Source organism: Pygocentrus nattereri, chromosome 11, assembly GCF_015220715.1.
Source record: "Pygocentrus nattereri isolate fPygNat1 chromosome 11, fPygNat1.pri, whole genome shotgun sequence".
In the NCBI taxonomy this organism is placed as follows: Eukaryota; Metazoa; Chordata; class Actinopteri; order Characiformes; family Serrasalmidae; genus Pygocentrus; species Pygocentrus nattereri.
In genome coordinates, this window is record NC_051221.1 from 21,203,910 (window position 1) to 21,224,055 (window position 20,146).

The window sequence follows — 20,146 nt, forward strand, 5'->3', positions numbered from 1 at the left end:
ACATGCATATCAATATTTAACAAACAAAGTATTAAGTATTACTTAAACAAAGTATCTAACTTACATTAACAGTCTAAAGACTGCTTTATGTTGTGTTACCTTATTATTTATAGTCCAATGATTTTAATATTGTACCTTAGCTAGATTGCTCGCTTTTCTAAGACACCTTTTTATACAGTGCATTCATATCTGTGTGTAAATCTGTAAAGACACATTTGCCATCGTTCTTTCGATACACTCAGGCACTAAAGACTCACAGTGCCCTTGTTCTCACTGTGGTGGTACCCTCAAGGGTACATCTCAGGACCTTTAGTCAGAGAATATATCTGAACCATAATCCATCGAAAATGTGTTTTCTAAGCTGTATTGACTCCACATGCTCCATCTCATCTCCAGGATTTTTATTGTATTGTTCTGTTTTACAACATTGGGTTATAAAAAGGTAAGAATATGTACTTTTTACGAGAAAAATATATTTAAGGTAAACATTTGGACCTTAAAACTCCCATTGTACCTTTTAGGGTACATTTGGGGTGCTGTGGGCGCTGAGGCTCAGGCTGTGTGTGTCTGAGTGAGCTGTGTGTGCTGAGGCTCAGGCTGTGTGTCTGAGTGAGCTGTGGGCGCTGAGACTCAGGCTGTGTGTGTCTGAGTGAGCTGTGTGTGCTGAGGCTCAGGCTGTGTGTGTCTGAGTGAGCTGTGGGCGCTGAGGCTCAGGCTGTGTGTGTCTGAGTGAGCTGTGGGCGCTGAAGCTCAGGCTGTGTGTGTCTGAGTGAGCTGTGGGCGCTGAGGCTCAGGCTGTGTGTGTCTGAGTGAGCTGTGGGCGCTGAGGCTCAGGCTGTGTGTGCCTGAGTGAGCTGTGGGCGCTGAGGCTCAGGCTGTGTGTGTCTGAGTGAGCTGTGCGCTGAGGCTCAGGCTGTGTGTGTCTGAGTGAGCTGTGGGCACTGAGGCTCAGGCTGTGTGTGTCTGAGTGAGCTGTGGGCGCTGAGGCTCAGGCTGTGTGTGTCTGAGTGAGCTGTGGGCACTGAGGCTCAGGCTGTGTGTGTCTGAGCGAGCTGTGCGCTGAGGCTCAGGCTGTGTGTCTGAGTGAGCTGTGGACGCTGAAACTCAGGCTGTGTGTGCTGAGGCTCAGGCTGTGTGTGTCTGAGTGAGCTGTGGGCACTGAGGCTCAGGCTGTGTGTGTCTGAGTGAGCTGTGGGCGCTGAGGCTCAGGCTGTGTGTGTCTGAGTGAGCTGTGGGCGCTGAGGCTCAGGCTGTGTGTGTCTGAGTGAGCTGTGTGTGCTGAGGCTCAGGCTGTGTGTCTGAGTGAGCTGTGGGCGCTGAGGCTCAGGCTGTGTGTGTCTGAGTGAGCTGTGGGCGCTGAGGCTCAGGCTGTGTGTGTCTGAGTGAGCTGTGGGCGCTGAGGCTCAGGCTGTGTGTGTCTGAGTGAGCTGTGGGCACTGAGGCTCAGGCTGTGTGTGTCTGAGCGAGCTGTGCGCTGAGGCTCAGGCTGTGTGTGTCTGAGTGAGCTGTGGGCGCTGAGGCTCAGGCTGTGTGTGTCTGAGTGAGCTGTGGGCGCTGAGGCTCAGGCTGTGTGTGTCTGAGTGAGCTGTGCGCTGAGGCTCAGGCTGTGTGTGTCTGAGTGAGCTGTGGGCGCTGAGGCTCAGGCTGTGTGTGTCTGAGTCAGCTGTGGGCGCTGAGGCTCAGGCTGTGTGTGTCTGAGTGAGCTGTGCACTGAGGCTCAGGCTGTGTGTGTCTGAGTGAGCTGTGCGCTGAGGCTCAGGCTGTGTGTGTCTGAGTGAGCTGTGCGCTGAGGCTCAGGCTGTGTGTGTCTGAGTCAGCTGTGGGCGCTGAGGCTCAGGCTGTGTGTGTCTGAGTGAGCTGTGGGCGCTGAGGCTCAGGCTGTGTGTGTCTGAGTGAGCTGTGGGCGCTGAGGCTCAGGCTGTGTGTGTCTGAGTGAGCTGTGGGCGCTGAGGCTCAGGCTGTGTGTGTCTGAGTCAGCTGTGGGCGCTGAGGCTCAGGCTGTGTGTGTCTGAGTGAGCTGTGGGCGCTGAGGCTCAGGCTGTGTGTGTCTGAGTGAGCTGTGGGCGCTGAGGCTCAGGCTGTGTGTGTCTGAGTGAGCTGTGGGCGCTGAGACACAGGCTGTGTGTTTATCGCCCACAGCGCCCCGTCTGCTCACACGAACCGGATGAACTTGACAGTTTGAACGGGAAACGATTTCACGCTGTAAACTCGGTCCAATCCTCGGTTGCTTAATTCTGGCGTCTGTTGTAAACACTGCAGACATTTTAGCTCATTTCCTCACATCGCCGAGTGAAGAAATCCGAAACTAGCACCAGCTCGGCGACGCTTCGCATGCAGGACTGTTGAGTTGAGGCTCAGGCATGTCGGAACCGCGCGGCAAGAGATTAAAAAGCAGCGTCCCCGTCTGTAAAACACACCGAGCCTCGGCCGGGAGTGCAGTAAAGCAGAATCTGCCCTCCATCGTTGAAGAAGGGCTGTGCGGAGTTTCGAGCTTGCTCATGGAGTTAGCTTACCGTCTCCAAGCGCTGGTAAGAGGAGACAGACAGACAGACAGACACGCTCTCTGCTTTCACACTTCCTCACATCCAGTCTGCTCACACTCCTCTCCCTGCTCACTCTTTAATAGATTACTCCTGATTATATGAAAGTTATCAACACTCTTCGCTTAATATCTGCAGATTCGTTCAGAACTAGCCTCAGTGTCGAGAGGAAATAACATAGAAGAAACCACAATGTACAGGTGGATTCAGATACTATAGTCCACCTTAATTAGATCCAGTTTGCTGATGCTTCTTAGTGTATTCTTTGTAAATGATGAAGGAACATACTGTACTTAGGCTAGCTGAACTGATATGTAATTTTTAGGGCGAAATTAAAAAGTGGTAAAATAAATAAATAAATATTCAGGGCCTATGATGTCCTATATTACACCACACTGTTGACTCAAGCAAAAGTCAAAGCAAGCTCTTACATTCAATGTAATAAGTTACATGTTGTTCTTTCCTGGCTTTTTCTTTTTTCTTTTCCTTTCTTTTCTTTTCTTTTCTTTTCTTTTCAAGGCAACATATAGTGCAAGGATGGCCCAAAACTGAGGAAGCTGAGGCAGAAACACCAAAACACATCATTATGGCAATAGAGAATGAATGACCAGTTTAAAACAAAGAACATTAGATGGACAGAAGCAGAAAGTAGTTTCCATTACCATTGTTTCCTAAAAAGGAACAAAAGAAACACTTAAAACTAAAAAAAGAAACACTTGCCGATAGAACCGTGTGTTAGAAACCACATGTCATTATAAACTTAGGTCATATTCACAAAACAGGCCACAGGGCAGAAGGGTGGTACACAGCATGGTGTTTGACAGGGTTTGATGTTATTTTTACATTTAAAACAACAAAAGCAAGAAAGCCATCAAACACCATATCCTGATGTGTGTATTTTCTACCAGGAACAGTTCAAGGTGTGAATTGTATTAGTTTAAGAAAAAGTACTCTAAAAGCAAAAATCGGACCACTTCCTTATGGCTGATCTGTTGTTTTGTCTATCCCTTATCACATCATTACCTAGGTTAATATTTTAACATTTCCTATGTCTTAGGCACGTATATCAAGCTTAATTTTCCCAAAATTTAAGTCAGTAGTTTATAATTCAGTTATAACACATAAAAAATTAATTAAAATGCTTAATATGATAATAATCCACTGTTTTTATAGTTTTCTCATTTTGTGTGCTGATACTTATCGTAATAATGGAACATGGCCATCACATGTTTGTCTGGTGCCCACCTTTGTTTTAACAACAGTTTTAACAGTTAAATTGTAATTTGTGTATATTGTGTATTTCAGGCTAAGATCTTTGATCAGGATGACATGGCATTGCCCCGTGTAGCTGCGTACTTCCATCAGGAGTCTGCGAGGGAGCAGGAGCAGGCGGAGGCCATGCTGCAGTACCTATCAGAGCGTGGAGGACAGTACTGCAACAAAGATATTCAGGTATTGTGCCGATTACATAAAGACTGACCATCACCAGCACTACTTCAGTTCATAAACAGCACTGATGCTCTGAAACAGTTTAAGATGATACGTAATTCTTTTTAAGTAGGGTGACATGTAGTGAAACTGAGGAAGCTGAGGCAGAAACAGGAAAAATACATTTTGGCGATAATAGAGAATTAATGACAAGTTTAAAACAAAGAACATTAGATGGGATAGAAGCAGAAATTAACTTCCATTGCCATGGTTGACAAAAAAGAGGAAAAACAGAACTCTGTGAGCTTCACAGCAGAAACACTTGCTGATAGAACTGTGGGTTAGAAACCACATGTCAATAAAAACTTAGGTCACATTCACAAAACAGACCTCAAGGCAGGAGGGCAGCGTACAACATGGTATTTGATAGGGCTTGGTGGTTTTGGGTGCATAACTAATTGCAATATTTCTGACCTATATTGAGACTCAGATTTAAATTGCGATTATTTGCAAGACCAAGCTTGTCATTTTGGCTCAGAACACCACAATATCCACTTCTTCTGGCTTGGAGTTTAAATCAAAAGGTAATTAGGGCTGTGATGTGACAACACATGGATGTTTCGTTACTTCTAAATGGTCTGAATCCACAAATGATCCACTCAGTGTTATCAGGTTAAATTTCCTCATGTAAAGCTTGGGTCAACGTTGTTGACAGTATAGGTTATAATCAAAATTGCACTCTTTGAAATTGTGCTTTCACTTTTAAAATGGCTAATCTCTCTGCCCTTTCTAAGGGTTAAGTTTTAGATTGTTTTCTTCATAAAAATATTAGTCAGTCTTAAGAACCTTTGTGTGTTCAGAATATCAGAACGAATATTGCCATTTTTGCTTTTTTACACACTTGATCTGCTTCCTGCTCATGTTGTTGGGAACAAAACGTTTTTTCAGTTATTTTAGTGCCCGCAGTTATTGCCAAAACAATATCCTCGTCATATTACCGAGATATCCATATCTCTCTATACCTTTAAAAATCTTGTTTTTTTGGAGGGGCTCTTGGCTGGAAAGGGCAGCGGTTTAGGGGGAAGGGGTCAGAAAGAGAGAGGGAGAGGAGAGGGCTAAACCCCTGTGGGCTTTGCGGGGATCTCTTCTCTAATGCCTGTCAGGGTATACGTTTCCCCTGAGTTCCGGAAAATTGGGGAGATTAATGTGAAAGCGGAAGGACAGTGCATTAATTGTAGTTCCAGATGTACACTGTGGCACTGACTCTGCTGCCACTTCAGCCTGGGTCTTCTCTTGTTTTTTTTTGTTTTTTTTTCTTCCAACCTCCTCCTCTTCCCTAGTTTTATGACTCATGTAAAATTGATCCGGAGTGAGGCTGGTGAGGGTCCATCAGCAGCAATTTGGAACACCTTGTTATCCGCTGATGCATTGAGAGACTAAGTCATGTGTATGTTTAAAAGTTTGTGGTGCTCGATTGTAAAATCTTACTGAGATTTATAATATCTCTTATAAATAATTTATACTTATCTGAATTATACAGATAACTAAAGTATCTTTAAGCAAGAGAACTCCTGTTTCTTTGACTACTAAAATGAAGATGAGGGTTTTAAAGCCACAATCAAGACAGCTGTGTTTGCTGCGGGCATGACATCTTTCATAAACGATAGTGAATGTTTCCTTTGTATTGAACAAATTCCAGCATGTATATTATTTATCTAGTCACACATTTTGCAAGAAGCCCATCTTACTGATGTATTCTGATATTCAGAGTAGTCTGACTGGTCTTTGTTTGCATATTTGTGTGCACATACATGTGTTACTACTGATGGTGTAAAAAATTTTGTACAGTCACAAAAGGCTGAAAAACTCCATCAGAGTAGTATACAGAATTTCAGAACTATTGCTGGTAGGCTGCTTCAAGGGTGTCTCATTTGCCAGTTATCAAAATCTGTCTGCCCTGCAATGGACTGGTGACCTGTCCAGGGTGTATTCTGCCTTCTGCCTGATGACCGCTGGGATAGGCTCCCCTATACTGTGAACATATTGTGATATTATAATGTTACCATATCACCCACCCCACACAGAATATACAGTATGTGTGTACTAAGTGTGTGTTTGGGTTTGCAGAGACCAGGCACAGAGCAGGTGTGTGCGCTGCTCCCAGCTCTAGAACTCCTGCTGGGCCAGTGGAAGGAAGAGATGGCCATCATGGTGGAGCTGTGTCAGCTAGCACGTGAGCATGGAGACCCCCACTCCGCCAGCATGCTCAAAAGCCACTTCCTCCAGCCCCTCACACCAAAGATCAAACTACTAGGTGACCTCTTGACCAATGCTAAAAAAGTGGGCTGCACCAGTGATGGTGCTGGAGGATTCGGAGAGTACATCATTGACCAGCTGTATGAAGAGCTGGCAAGAAGTGATTGAGCTTCCTCCTGATGAGCCTACTATGGATGCATTAAAAAGCCTGACCAGCAGTTCTTTCCTATATGTGTTTTCTATTCTTAACTACAGTCCATTATTAAAAGCAGTGCACAAACTGCAGTTTTAGACTTTAATAGAAATCAGTTATAGGTTTCTTGAAAAGCACTTTTATAAATTAGTATTAAAATTCTCCCTCAGGTTGAAGTATTGCTCAAATCAAATATTGGGTGAATTTTACTGTTACGTAAGCAAGGAAGTTTCATGATTTCAGCAAAGTATTTAAAATCAGGAACAGTATTAAGAGTATTAAGCTGGCTGTTTTGAGAGCTGTGTTCTGCATATGAATGTGTGTTTGTATCAGATGCCTATAGTTTGGAAAAGAAACTTGCCTTGATAAAGACTGATTATATTTAAAAAGACAATCATTTTATTTTGCAATGGATCATTGTATTAGTTTTTTGACAGAGCCTAAATGAGTCTTTTGATATGTATTGTTTGTTGGAGGCATTTTTACCACACTCCACCTATTTTTCTGTAGCACTGCGATTTTAATAAGGCATTGTTTCCATTTCAAATATGTCAATGCCCATCTATAAGCATGCACTCACAGAAATGTAGCATGTCATTACACATTACCTTATATTCAGATAAGTGTATTCATTTCTTGATGTTTGAGAGGCCAAAGAGAGAGCTCCACATGTATTGTTATTGTATCGATTTAAGCCATAAAAATAAAACATACAGACAATAATAACATGTCTAGGGGGTTTTTATTTCAGCCCATATGTATGAAGGTATGTCCATTGTTAATAAGTTGATTGTAAGGTGAATCTAGAATATGCACTCTGGTGTGTAGTGAAGTAGATGCTGCTGTGATCCTGGTTCTTTGAGGTTGATGACAAACCACGAACCTATTGGCTCATTTCTGCCATCTGTTGGTGATGACTTGGTACTGGTAGAGGATATTTTTAAGGGAAACTAAATAAAGATGGCTAGTTCATGATATAAGTAGTCTATGAACCAAGTGAACTCCTAAAATTAGTCCCCCCTGTCAGAAACGTTATTTAGCTATTTCTACATTTAGTTATTTATTAAATTGATTCGTTGATTAATTTCCTAGAGATCCCTTCCTTTGGCTATGCTGTGTTACAGCTTCTGGACAATAATATTAATCAGAACAGTAATCAAAGAGAAAGGAACCTGAAATGATTATCCTGAAGAACTGGAACTGCTCTCAACCCAGTTAATAAGCGTAGTAGTTGGTAACCTTGCTTTCATTTTTCTCCGCACTACTAGTCTACTGTAATCGAATACTAGGGGTCTCAGGGGTCGTCTGGTTATATGTGAAGTGGTTTGGGTGAAACCCTCCTAATCACTGCATAGAGACTGGCCATTTAATATTGAGATTATGTATTAAACCTCCTCGCTTTAATAAATGTAAAGGATGAGTTTATTGTATTAGGCTACACAGCTCATCCTTTAACAAATTCGGGCGGAAATTTACATTTAAGTAACACAGAAATTAGTATTTTAATATAATCAGTGTTATAATAAGCTACTTGCGTTTACCAGACAGTCAGAATAAACGAACTACGTTTCCTTTATTTTGCCATATCTGCTATTTCGTTTTCGGTATTTTCGTTTCCTAAAAAATGCACCAACAACTGCTGGACAGTCTCCGGATGTTTCATGTTTCTGGGCATTTAATTTACTTCTTTCATTTTAAGCCAGTGGTTGTGATTTTGAGTTTTGAACGAATTTCTCATTGTAACCTTCATTGTTGTCTTTTAGTTTAGTTTTCATCCAGCACATGTGAAACCCCGCCCATCGCATCGCTCCGCACGTCTATTGGACAGACGGTCAGGCCCATGCCACGCCTCTGCGCCGCTGCTGGAGCATATAAACCGTCTGTTAGATTCCTCAGCAACAAGTGGCAGCAGGCTGCACAGGGACAGCAGTGGTGGAGCCTCACCTGCAGACCTCACTCACTCACTCACTCACTCAGCCACCAAGGACCTTAAAAGCCTGTCTTTAAAAACAGATCATAGCCAAAACGCGCCCGTGCGCACTGGACGCACGTGAACGTCTGGACTTTGTTTCTTCACACATATAAAAGTTGAGTCTGTTTTTGTTTTTTGGTCAGAAGAGATGGAGCTGTCGGATATCCCGTTCCCCATCCCCTCCGCGGACGACTTCTACGACGACCCGTGCTTCAACACCAATGACATGCACTTCTTCGAGGACCTTGACCCGCGGCTCGTGCACGTGAGCCTGCTCAAGCCAGACGAGCACGGACACACGGAGGACGAGCACGTGCGCGCGCCCAGCGGGCACCACCAGGCGGGCAGGTGCCTCCTGTGGGCGTGCAAGGCGTGCAAGAGGAAGACGACGAACGCGGACCGGCGGAAGGCCGCCACCATGCGGGAGAGGAGGCGCCTGAGCAAAGTGAACGACGCCTTCGAGACGCTCAAGCGTTGCACGTCGGCCAACCCCAACCAGAGGCTCCCCAAGGTGGAGATCCTGAGGAACGCCATCAGCTACATCGAGTCCCTTCAGGCTCTGCTGCGCAGCCAGGAGGACCCCTACTACCCCGTCCTGGATCAGTACAGCGGGGACTCGGACGCGTCCAGCCCCAGATCCAACTGCTCCGATGGCATGGTGAGGAACCGAGGTCTCCTCTGAGGACACTGTAGCGACTCTGACGCGTTCTTGATGAAGCAGTAGACAGTCTAGAGGGTGAATCCGTCGCCTGGCTGCGTTTTTACTGTGCTGTTCGAATAAGAGTAGATAAAAATAAATTTTCTGTTGTCTAATTAGGAGTAAATAAATAGTGTTTCTATTGTTCAATTAGAAATAAAGAAATAATGCGTATTTTGTTTAATTAGGAGTAAAAATTGTGTTTTCATTGTTTAATTGGGAGTAAAGAAATATGATGTTTCTATTGTTCGTTCAGGAAGAAAGAAATAATGTGTTGTTATTTATTTCTCCACAGATGGATTTCAATGGTCCCACATGTCCGTCTGGAAGAAGAAACAGCTATGACAGCTCCTACTTCAGCGAGAGTCAGAATGGTAAGATCAAATTCAAAGGCCGAAAAATGAATTTTTAGTCAGTATTGAAGAGCTTAATTCAATAGTTTAATTAACGTTAATTGAACGTTTTTCATGACTGCTATATCAACTTTCTACATTACTAAATTAATCTATTTTTAAACGTTACAAATTAAAGAATAATTCAGGATGTCTCCGTTCATTAAGTCTTTTCCCCTCATGTGACACAAATTAAACGCTAATTAATTGACGTACGTTGAAATATCAATTGTTACATTTTGACGTGAGTTAATTAAATATTAACGGCTTTTACTGCTGATTTCCTCCAGGTGACGTGCGGAGCAACAAGTCCACAGTGGTGTCCAGTCTGGACTGTCTGTCCAGCATCGTAGAGCGGATTTCCACAGAGACGCCCGCGTGCCCTCCGATCCCAGCGCACGAGCCCTCGGACAGCAGCCCGCGCTCTCCGCACGACGGGTCCGCTCTGAGCGAAGCGGGGCCGCGCGCTCCTTCCCCCCGGAACGCCGTGCGCGCTCCCGACCCCGTTTACCAGGTCCTGTAGATCACAGACACGCGGGGCGAGCCTTCAGGACTCTGCTGTTCCTCAGAGGACAGAAATGGGAGATCAGAAAACTGCATTTATCCTCACCTTCGGTCTTCATTTCGTTCTTTTTTCTTCCGTTGCTTTATTTTTTCATTCATCCATTCTTTTCTAACGTTTAATTTCGTTTCATTTCTTTCTTTCTTTCTTTCTTTCTTTCTTTCTTTCTTTCTTATTTTTCTGTAGAAAGTGTCTAATTCCATGATGATGATGATGATGATGATGGCTCTGCAGAAGTCAGTTTCTTAAAGATTCTTATTTATGTAACTGTGTCAGCGCTGCGATTATGTGACCATATCTTTCCCTTTTTCTCTTTTCTGTCACCTTTTATTATTTCCTAATTATTCACGAGAGAATAACCACTTCAGATATGAAAAGTAGAGGACCATTTTTGTATATGTGTACATAAGAGTTGTTTTGTTAAAAAAGAAAAAAAGAAAAAGAACACGGAGAAGTGATCAAAGCTAACTGTGTATTTAATGCTGCCTGTGTGAGGAGTTTGTTGTGTCCAGCGTTCAACTTTATATTTATACATCTTCAGCGAGTGAATGTGGGATTAATAAAGATAAGACTTATTTATACACAGAAACGAGCCCGTCTGTTTCTTTTCCCCAAGTGTAGTCAGCACGTTCTGACTCTTAACTGCAGTTATTTCAACAGCAGATTTAAAAAATAATTTCAAATAATTTTCTTTCGTTATTTTTAAGGTAGAACAATTGCGTCTCATGGGCGGCTCAGTATACGGAATTAAGAAAACAATAAATAAGTAAAAATAATAATAATTGAAACAAAAAAATGGAGCCCTACACAAATTCACCTTTAAACACAGATTAATAATAAAACTTAATAAAACACTTTAATTTCAGTGACTTTTCCACAATTTCGTCGTTATTTAACATTTAATGATTGTAACTGTTTTGAGGCCAAACAGTCTTTCTGCAAATCCTCAAGGCCTATAAAGTACTAGTGGACTGCTCCTCCACAAATCTGCCTTTGACTATACATTAATGAAATATAGCTATAAATATAGCACAGTATTCCTGTATGAATATAGACTAAATAAAGCTCAGTGTTCGCGTATAAATCTTAGTAAATATAAGTAAATATGATAAATATAAGTGTATAAATGATAGTAAAGCTCAGTGTTCACATTTATATACATTCACCAGCTACTTTATTAGGTACAATCGCTTGTTCAATTAGGTGTTCAATCGCTTGATAACACAAATAGCTGATCAGCCAATCACAGGGCCGTAACTCTGTTCAAGACAACTTGCTGAAGTGCAGACCGAGCATCAGAATGGGGGAAGAAAGGGGATTTAAGTGACTTTGAACGTGGCGTGGTTGTTGGTGCCAGACGGGCTGGTCTGAGTATTTCATAAACTGCTGATCTACTGGGATTTTCACACCCAACCATCTCTAGGGTTTACAGAGAATGGTCAGAAAAAGAGGAAATATCCAGTGAGCGGTCAGTTGTGTGGACGAAAATGCCTTGTTGATGTGAGAGGTCAGAGGAGAATGGGCAGACTGGTTTGAGACGATAGAAAGGCAGCAGGAACTCAAATAACCACCAAAATCTCTGAGGAATGTTTCCAACACCTGGTTGAAAGAATGCCACGAAGAATTAAAGCAGTTCTGAAGGCAAAAGGGGCCCAACCTTTTACTAGCAACGTGTACCTAATAAAGTGGCAGGTGAGCATATATTCTACTACTTCTGCTTTAACTACTACTGCTACTACTACTGCTACTGCTACTCCTACTACTGCTACTGCTACTGCTGCTACTACTACTACTACTACTGCTACTGCTACTGCTACTCCTACTACTACTACTGCTACTACTACTGCTACTCCTACTACTACTACTACTACTACTACTACTGCTGCTACTGCTGCTACTGCTACTACTACTACTACTGCTGCTACTGCTACTCCTACTACTACTACTGCTACTACTACTGCTACTTTTACTACTGCTACTACTACTGCTATTATTACTACTGCTACTATTACTACAGCTACTACTGCTGCTGCTACAGCTACTCCTACTACTACTAGTGCTACTACTACTGCTACTCCTACTACTACTACTGCTACTACTACTGCTACTCCTACTACTACTACTGCTACTTTTACTACTGCTACTACTACTGCTATTATTACTACTGCTACTATTACTACAGCTACTACTGCTGCTGCTAAAGCTACTCCTACTACTACTAGTGCTACTACTATTGCTACTCCTACTACTGCTACTACTACTGCTACTCCTACTGCTACTACTACTGCTACTGCTCCTCCTACTACTACTGCTACTACTACTCCTACTACTGCTACTACTACTGCTAATACTACTACTACTGCTACTCCTACTACTACTACTGCTACTGCTACTCCTACTACTACTACTGCTACTACTACTCCTACTACTGCTACTGCTCCTCCTACTACTGCTACTGCTACTACTGCTACTACTGCTACTGCTACTCCTACTACAACTATTGCTACTGCTACTCCTACTACTACTCCTGCTACTTTTACTACTGCTACTACTACTGCTATTATTACTACTGCTACTATTACTACTGCTACTACTGCTGCTGCTACAACTACTGCTACTACTACTGCTGCTACTGCTACTGCTACTATTACCACTGCTAATACTACTGCTACTGCTACTATTACTGCTGCTACTACTACTGCTACTGCTACTGCTGCTACTACTACTGCTATTACTACTACTGCTACTACTACTGCTACTTCCACTGCTGCTACTACTACTGCTGCTGCTATTACTACTACTGCTGCTACTGCTGCTACTACTTCTGCTGCTACTGCTACTACCACTACTGCTACTTCTACTGTTTCTGCTAGTGCTACTACCACTACTGCTACTACTATTACTTCTACTACTGCTACTACTGCTGCTACTGTTGCTACTACTACTACTTCTACTGCTACCACTGCTACTACTACTACTACTACTACTAATAATAATAATAATAATAATCATAATCATAATAATAATAATAATAGAAGAGAAAGAATAAGATGAAGAAAAATAAAACCAAAAAAGAGGAAGAAACTAAGATTGATATTTATATCTCCATAAAAGCCAGTGTTGGACAGCCATGTGGGAAAGGTAGCAGCACCACCTTGTGTGAATGTAGCACAACACACATCTACTTTTGAACTAGACATGTAGAGTCTGTCCTTAGATTATATTATTATTATTATTATTATTATTATTATTATTATTATTATTATTATTATTATTATTATTATTATTATTATCAAAGTATTTAATTCAAGTATTTAAAGAAACATAACCTAATAAACCTAATAAAGTGGCAGGTGAGCATATATTCTACTACTACTGCTTTAACTACTACTGCTACTACTACTGCTACTGCTACTCCTACTACTGCTACTGCTACTGCTACTGCTACTGCTGCTACTACTGCTACTACTACTGCTACTGCTACTCCTACTACTGCTACTGCTACTGCTGCTACTACTGCTACTACTACTGCTACTGCTACTCCTACTACTACTACTGCTACTACTAGTGCTACTGCTACTCCTACTACTGCTACTGCTACTGCTACTGCTACTGCTGCTACTACTGCTACTACTACTGCTACTGCTACTCCTACTACTGCTACTGCTACTGCTGCTACTACTGCTACTACTACTGCTACTGCTACTCCTACTACTACTACTGCTACTACTACTGCTACTCCTACTACTACTACTACTACTACTGCTGCTACTGCTGCTACTGCTGCTACTGCTACTACTACTACTACTACTGCTACTGCTACTCCTACTACTACTACTGCTACTTTTACTACTGCTACTACTACTGCTATTATTACTACTGCTACTATTACTACAGCTACTACTGCTGCTGCTACAGCTACTCCTACTACTACTAGTGCTACTACTACTGCTACTCCTACTACTACTACTGCTACTACTACTGCTACTCCTACTACTACTACTACTGCTACTCCTCCTCCTACTACTACTGCTACTACTACTGCTAATACTACTACTACTGCTACTCCTACTACTACTACTGCTACTCCTACTCCTACTACTACTACTGCTACTACTACTCCTACTACTGCTACTGCTACTCCTACTACTGCTACTGCTACTGCTGCTACTACTGCTACTGCTACTCCTACTACAACTATTGCTACTGCTACTCCTACTACTACTCCTGCTACTTTTACTACTGCTACTACTACTGCTATTATTACTACTGCTACTATTACTACTGCTACTACTGCTGCTGCTACAACTACTGCTACTACTACTGCTGCTACTGCTACTGCTACTACTACTGCTGCTACTACTACTGCTACTGCTATTACTACTACTGCTACTACTACTGCTACTTCCACTGCTGCTACTACTACTGCTGCTGCTATTACTACTACTGCTGCTACTGCTGCTACTACTTCTGCTGCTACTGCTACTACCACTACTGCTACTACTACTGTTTCTGCTAGTGCTACTACCACTACTGCTACTACTATTACTTCTACTACTGCTACTACTGCTGCTACTGTTGCTACTACTACTACTTCTACTGCTACCACTGCTACTACTACTACTACTACTACTACTACTACTAATAATAATAACAATAATAATAATAATAATCATAATCATAATAATAATACTAATAATAGAAGAGAAAGAATAAGATGAAGAAAAATAAAACCAAAAAAGAGGAAGAAACTAAGATTGATATTTATATCTCCATAAAAGCCAGTGTTGGACAGCCATGTGGGAAAGGTAGCAGCACCACCTTGTGTGAATGTAGCACAACACACATCTACTTTTGAACTAGACATGTAGAGTCTGTCCTGAGATTATATTATTATTATTATTATTATTATTATTATTATTATTATTATTATTATTATTATCAAAGTATTTAATTCAAGTATTTAAAGAAACATAACCTAATAAACCTAATAAAGTGGCAGGTGAGCATATATTCTACTACTACTGCTTTAACTACTACTGCTAATACTACTACTACTACTACTACTGCTACTACTACTGCTACTGCTACTCCTACTACTGCTACTGCTACTGCTGCTACTACTACTACTACTACTGCTACTGCTACTCCTACTACTACTACTGCTACTACTACTGCTACTCCTACTACTACTACTACTACTACTGCTGCTACTGCTGCTACTGCTACTACTACTGCTACTGCTACTCCTACTACTACTACTGCTACTTTTATTACTGCTACTACTACTGCTATTATTACTACTGCTACTATTACTACAGCTACTACTGCTGCTGCTACAGCTACTCCTACTACTATTAGTGCTACTACTACTGCTACTCCTACTACTACTACTACTGCTACTACTACTCCTACTACTGCTACTACTACTGCTAATACTACTACTACTGCTACTCCTACTACTACTACTGCTACAGCTACTCCTACTACTACTAGTGCTACTATTACTGCTACTCCTACTACTACTACTGCTGCTACTACTGCTACTCCTACTACTACTACTGCTACTCCTCCTCCTACTACTACTGCTACTACTACTCCTACTACTGCTACTACTACTGCTAATACTACTACTACTGCTACTCCTACTACTACTACTGCTACTGCTACTCCTACTACTACTACTGCTACTACTACTCCTACTACTGCTACTGCTCCTCCTACTACTGCTACTGCTACTACTGCTACTACTGCTACTGCTACTCCTACTACAACTATTGCTACTGCTACTCCTACTACTACTACTGCTACTCCTCCTCTTACTACTACTGCTACTACTACTCCTACTACTGCTACTACTACTGCTAATACTACTACTACTGCTACTCCTACTACTACTACTGCTACAGCTACTCCTACTACTACTAGTGCTACTACTACTGCTACTCCTACTACTACTACTGCTGCTACTACTGCTACTCCTACTACTACTACTGCTACTGCTACTCCTACTACTACTGCTACTACTACTCCTACTACTGCTACTACTACTGCTAATACTACTGCTACTGCTACTCCTACTACAACTATTGCTACTGCTACTCCTACTACTACTCCTGCTACTTTTACTACTGCTACTACTACTGCTATTATTACTACTGCTACTATTACTACTGCTACTACTGCTGCTGCTACAACTACTGCTACTACTACTGCTGCTACTGCTACTGCTACTACTACTACTACTGCTACTGCTACAATTACTGCTGCTACTACTACTGCTACTGCTACTGCTGCTACTACTACTACTGCTACTGCTACTACTACTACTGCTACTACTACTGCTACTTCCACTGCTGCTACTACTACTGCTGCTGCTATTACTACTACTGCTGCTACTGCTGCTACTACTTCTGCTGCTACTGCTACTACCACTACTGCTACTACTATTACTTCTATTACTGCTACTACTGCTGCTACTGTTGCTACTACTACTACTTCTACTGCTACCACTGCTACTACTACTACTACTACTACTAATAATAATAATAATAACAATAATAATAATCATAATCATACTAATAATAATAATAATAGAAGAGAAAGAATAAGATGAAGAAAAATAAAAACAAAAAAGAGGAAGAAACTAAGATTGATATTTATATCTCCATAAAAGCCAGTGTTGGACAGCCATGTGGGAAAGGTAGCAGCACCACCTTGTGTGAATGTAGCACAACACACATCTACTTTTGAACTAGACATGTAGAGTCTGTCCTGAGATTATATTATTATTATTATTATTATTATTATTATTATTATCAAAGTATTTAATTCAAGTATTTAAAGAAACATAACCCTAAATCAGTGACATACCATAGTGACAGCCATGCTTTATGGTCAGAGGGTAGTGAACATCATCTGCACTGCGTTACTGCCCTTTAACTTCAGAAATCCATTCCATTTCCACTGCTTTGATGTGACTGTTTGGTTCACATCATTTAGTCCAAATAAACTTCCCATACAGGAGCATCACATGAGTTTGCCAAATTATGTGTCCCTTATGAAGGGTTTTGTCTTGTTTAGCAAGGTTCACGACCATTTTCAAAAAGGTTCTACATAGAATACATTCTCCATCACCATGCACAGAACCATTTAAACATGTAAGTGGTTCTTTGATTGTTCATGGTTCTATAACCATTGTCTTTACTAAAGAACCTGTGAAGAACTATATTTTTAAGAGTGTAGTTCTGTTGGTTAGGCACTGCAGGTAAAATGATGGTTTGATGGTTTGTCCTACTTTTGCTAAGGTAATATATTAAGGTGCAAAGTCTTCATTTGTTTGGCAAGATTTCATTAACATTTAATCTCTCCTCGTTTGGCCTTAACTTTGTTGTGCTATAGGCTGGGGACAGAATCTGTGCTGCTTTGTGATTGGTCACACTTCTGACTTTTGAGATTTAACATTTTATTTTAGACCACAACTAAAGCTGGTTCTTGGAAAAGTGAATTCATGTCTCCTTTAGTCATAATTAAAGTAACAATCATTTTTCTGCAGTGTGGGTTTAGCTCCTCTACCTGCCTCTGCTGGCTAGCACAGGGGATTAGCTAGAACTTTTAGAATGGGGTGTCCGCGCAGGGTCCAGAGGTGTTTATTGAGGTGGCACACTGCAAGTCTAATTAAAACAGCATTACTGTACTAAAATGACAAAAAAGTGATGTGCTGGCTTTTCTCTCTCTGTATAACTCCCTCCATCATTTCCATACTAATAAAATCAGTACCTCTACTGCTGGAAGTAAACTGAAATTAGCCTGTTACAGCTCCATATGCTAAATTATTAAGTGCAGCGTCATCATCCTCTCATAGCTGATTGGAAACTACTGGGATTTCACCATGAAGTGTAACCGGAGGTTGAATGTCTCACTTTCCATGACTGGGGTGACCAGAGAAGGAAGACCAAGCTTCATGTTAGAGTGGCCCTGGTCCTTGGGCTATGCCTTTGGCCTACCATTACCCTCTAAATCCATCCGGAATGACCTGACGTTAAGCTAAATTAGTTTAGCTGTGGTTTATTATGAAAACGATCTTACAATACACTACTGTACATATGATGTGTTATTAAATGTTAATAAGAATAACAACAGAAAGGAATTAAAAACAAGAACAGTTTCCTCACCTTGATCAGTTCTTCTTGTTCCACCAGTGGACAATTAGGACCATCGGCATTAAAACCTGATGGTTTTGCTTTCTAATTGAGAATTGGCTTGATGGAGACGTTAGATACCACTAGTTTCCTGTAAGAGACTTTTAGATCCCATTAGGAAGCCATCAGATGTATGAGTCAGTCCCAGAACACGTCATAAACTATTAGAATCCTTTACACTGTGATGTCATCCCGTCAGGACACCACAACGCGTGCCATTACTGGACGCTGGACACCTGAAACCAGCAGAAACTCTCAACGGTTTCTATGATTTTTCTGCCGTACACGTGACGGTTGGTCTCGCTCTCTTGTAAACGTGTCATTGAGATTTGAATTTTGAAGTGAGAGTGGTGGTCGCGAGTGCAGTGGGCTCCGATGACCCGGATGAAGCACATAGATGAATGGAAACGTTATTAAATGAACCCATCTCGCGGAAACTGCTGTGTAAAGCAGCGCATTGCAGCTCACCACCGTTATAACCACAGAACTGCGCAGCTTTTAGAGCTTTTTCAAACACGGATGTGAAGAAACTCACAAAACCTCTGGAAGTGCCGAGAGCGAAAGCGGCGCTTGTTTGTTTCCAGTTTCGTCGTCATCCTTTGTAAAACTGGGTGAACTCTGCGCAGGTCCGCATCACCGGACACGCAGACTAGTCGGTTAAATCAAAAGATGCGTTCAAATGACTCGCTGTTCGCAGAACGGCCGAGTCTACTAAAGAACCCTTGAAGAACCTTTTAAAGAAGGTACCTTATGAAACACGGAAAGAAAAAACACTATCCCTGTCCATAAAAAGTGGTTTGAAGCAGGGACTCCCGTGTCTGTGATACTTTAGTCTAGTGGTAATGAAAAGTTTGTGTAAGTCAGTGTGTATTTTTCTGGAGTTGGACTTTTTATCAGTGGTTTCATTTATTCATTCTCTATATTTGCAGCGTCTCAAATTCATGACTTAAACTGATTTATTATTATTATTGTTGTTGTTGTTGTTGTTATTGTTATTGTTGTTGTTGTTGCTGCTGTTGTTGCTGCTGCTGTTGTTGTTGTTGGTGTTGTTGTTGAGGCTGTTCTTGATTTATATTCATTTCCACACTGGAAGCGAGCAGCACAGAGCAGTTGCACTGTCAGTCAGGACTGAGTGATCGGTATGACTGGGCGCTGCGCTCAGGGCCCTGTTATACATATAACAGGAGGACACTGGGCCACTGCTGGCCCACTCGGGACAAAGCCGGCGGCCCACTGGCGTTGTGCTCAGCGTTTTTAGCGCAGCCCAAGCGGTGGTTAATCAGAGTATTAGACAAAACATCACTTTTCAGCGCTCACTTTCCTCTCGCAGTCCAGTTTATTTATTTTTCCTTCTTTTTTCTTTTGGTATCCCTTACAAATTAGTTTAGTAAATCATTTTAACAGCAATGTCGTAAATACCGCGGGTTATATTCTCTCAGTTGTTTGTAAAAATGATCTTAGTTTAGTCTATTTCACAAGTAGAGGCTCTATATGGATTCAAACCTTAGGAGACCTTGTATGTAGGACTATAGTCCGGGTGGTCTGAGAATAGACCAGTAGTGGTGGACAGTCTGCATGGTGCCAACCTCCTGGAAAGCCCCGCCCCCTCCGCTGGGATTGGTTACCATTTCACACAATAACCAGTCCCTGCGCACGAGCAAGAGAGAGAGAGAGAGAGAGAGAGAGAGAGAGAGAGAGAGAGAGAGGGAGAGGGGGCGGTGTTGGAGAGGGGCGCTACTCACAGCCAATCCCGGTGAAGTAGGCGGGGCTTGTCAGAAAACCGACGAAGATGAAAATAGCACACTTTCTCCCTAAGTCTCTGTGATGAAGGTAAGAAAGTAATCGTGAATGACAGGGCTAAAACACTTTATTGATGCTCGGGCTAAATAACAACAGACTTACTGA

The 20,146-nt window shown here is 42.0% G+C and overlaps 2 protein-coding genes across 2 annotated transcripts; both read left to right on the forward strand.

Annotated features, from left to right (window-relative positions):
* Positions 1-2,107: 2,107 nt before the first annotated feature.
* Positions 2,108-7,140, forward strand: zgc:172145 (uncharacterized protein LOC559095 homolog). The gene is made up of 3 exons (XM_017700168.2): positions 2,108-2,528; positions 3,846-3,992; positions 6,096-7,140. Exons 1-3 carry the CDS (start codon positions 2,361-2,363, stop codon positions 6,390-6,392), a joined length of 612 nt encoding a protein of 203 aa, XP_017555657.1. The 5' UTR covers positions 2,108-2,360; the 3' UTR covers positions 6,393-7,140.
* A 125-nt stretch (positions 7,141-7,265) lies between these two features.
* Positions 7,266-10,629, forward strand: myod1 (myogenic differentiation 1). Its single transcript, XM_017700167.2, has 3 exons — positions 7,266-9,047; positions 9,382-9,460; positions 9,769-10,629. The coding sequence occupies exons 1-3, from the start codon at positions 8,538-8,540 to the stop codon at positions 9,999-10,001; spliced, it is 822 nt and encodes a 273-aa protein (XP_017555656.1). The 5' UTR covers positions 7,266-8,537; the 3' UTR covers positions 10,002-10,629.
* Positions 10,630-20,146: the final 9,517 nt, after the last annotated feature.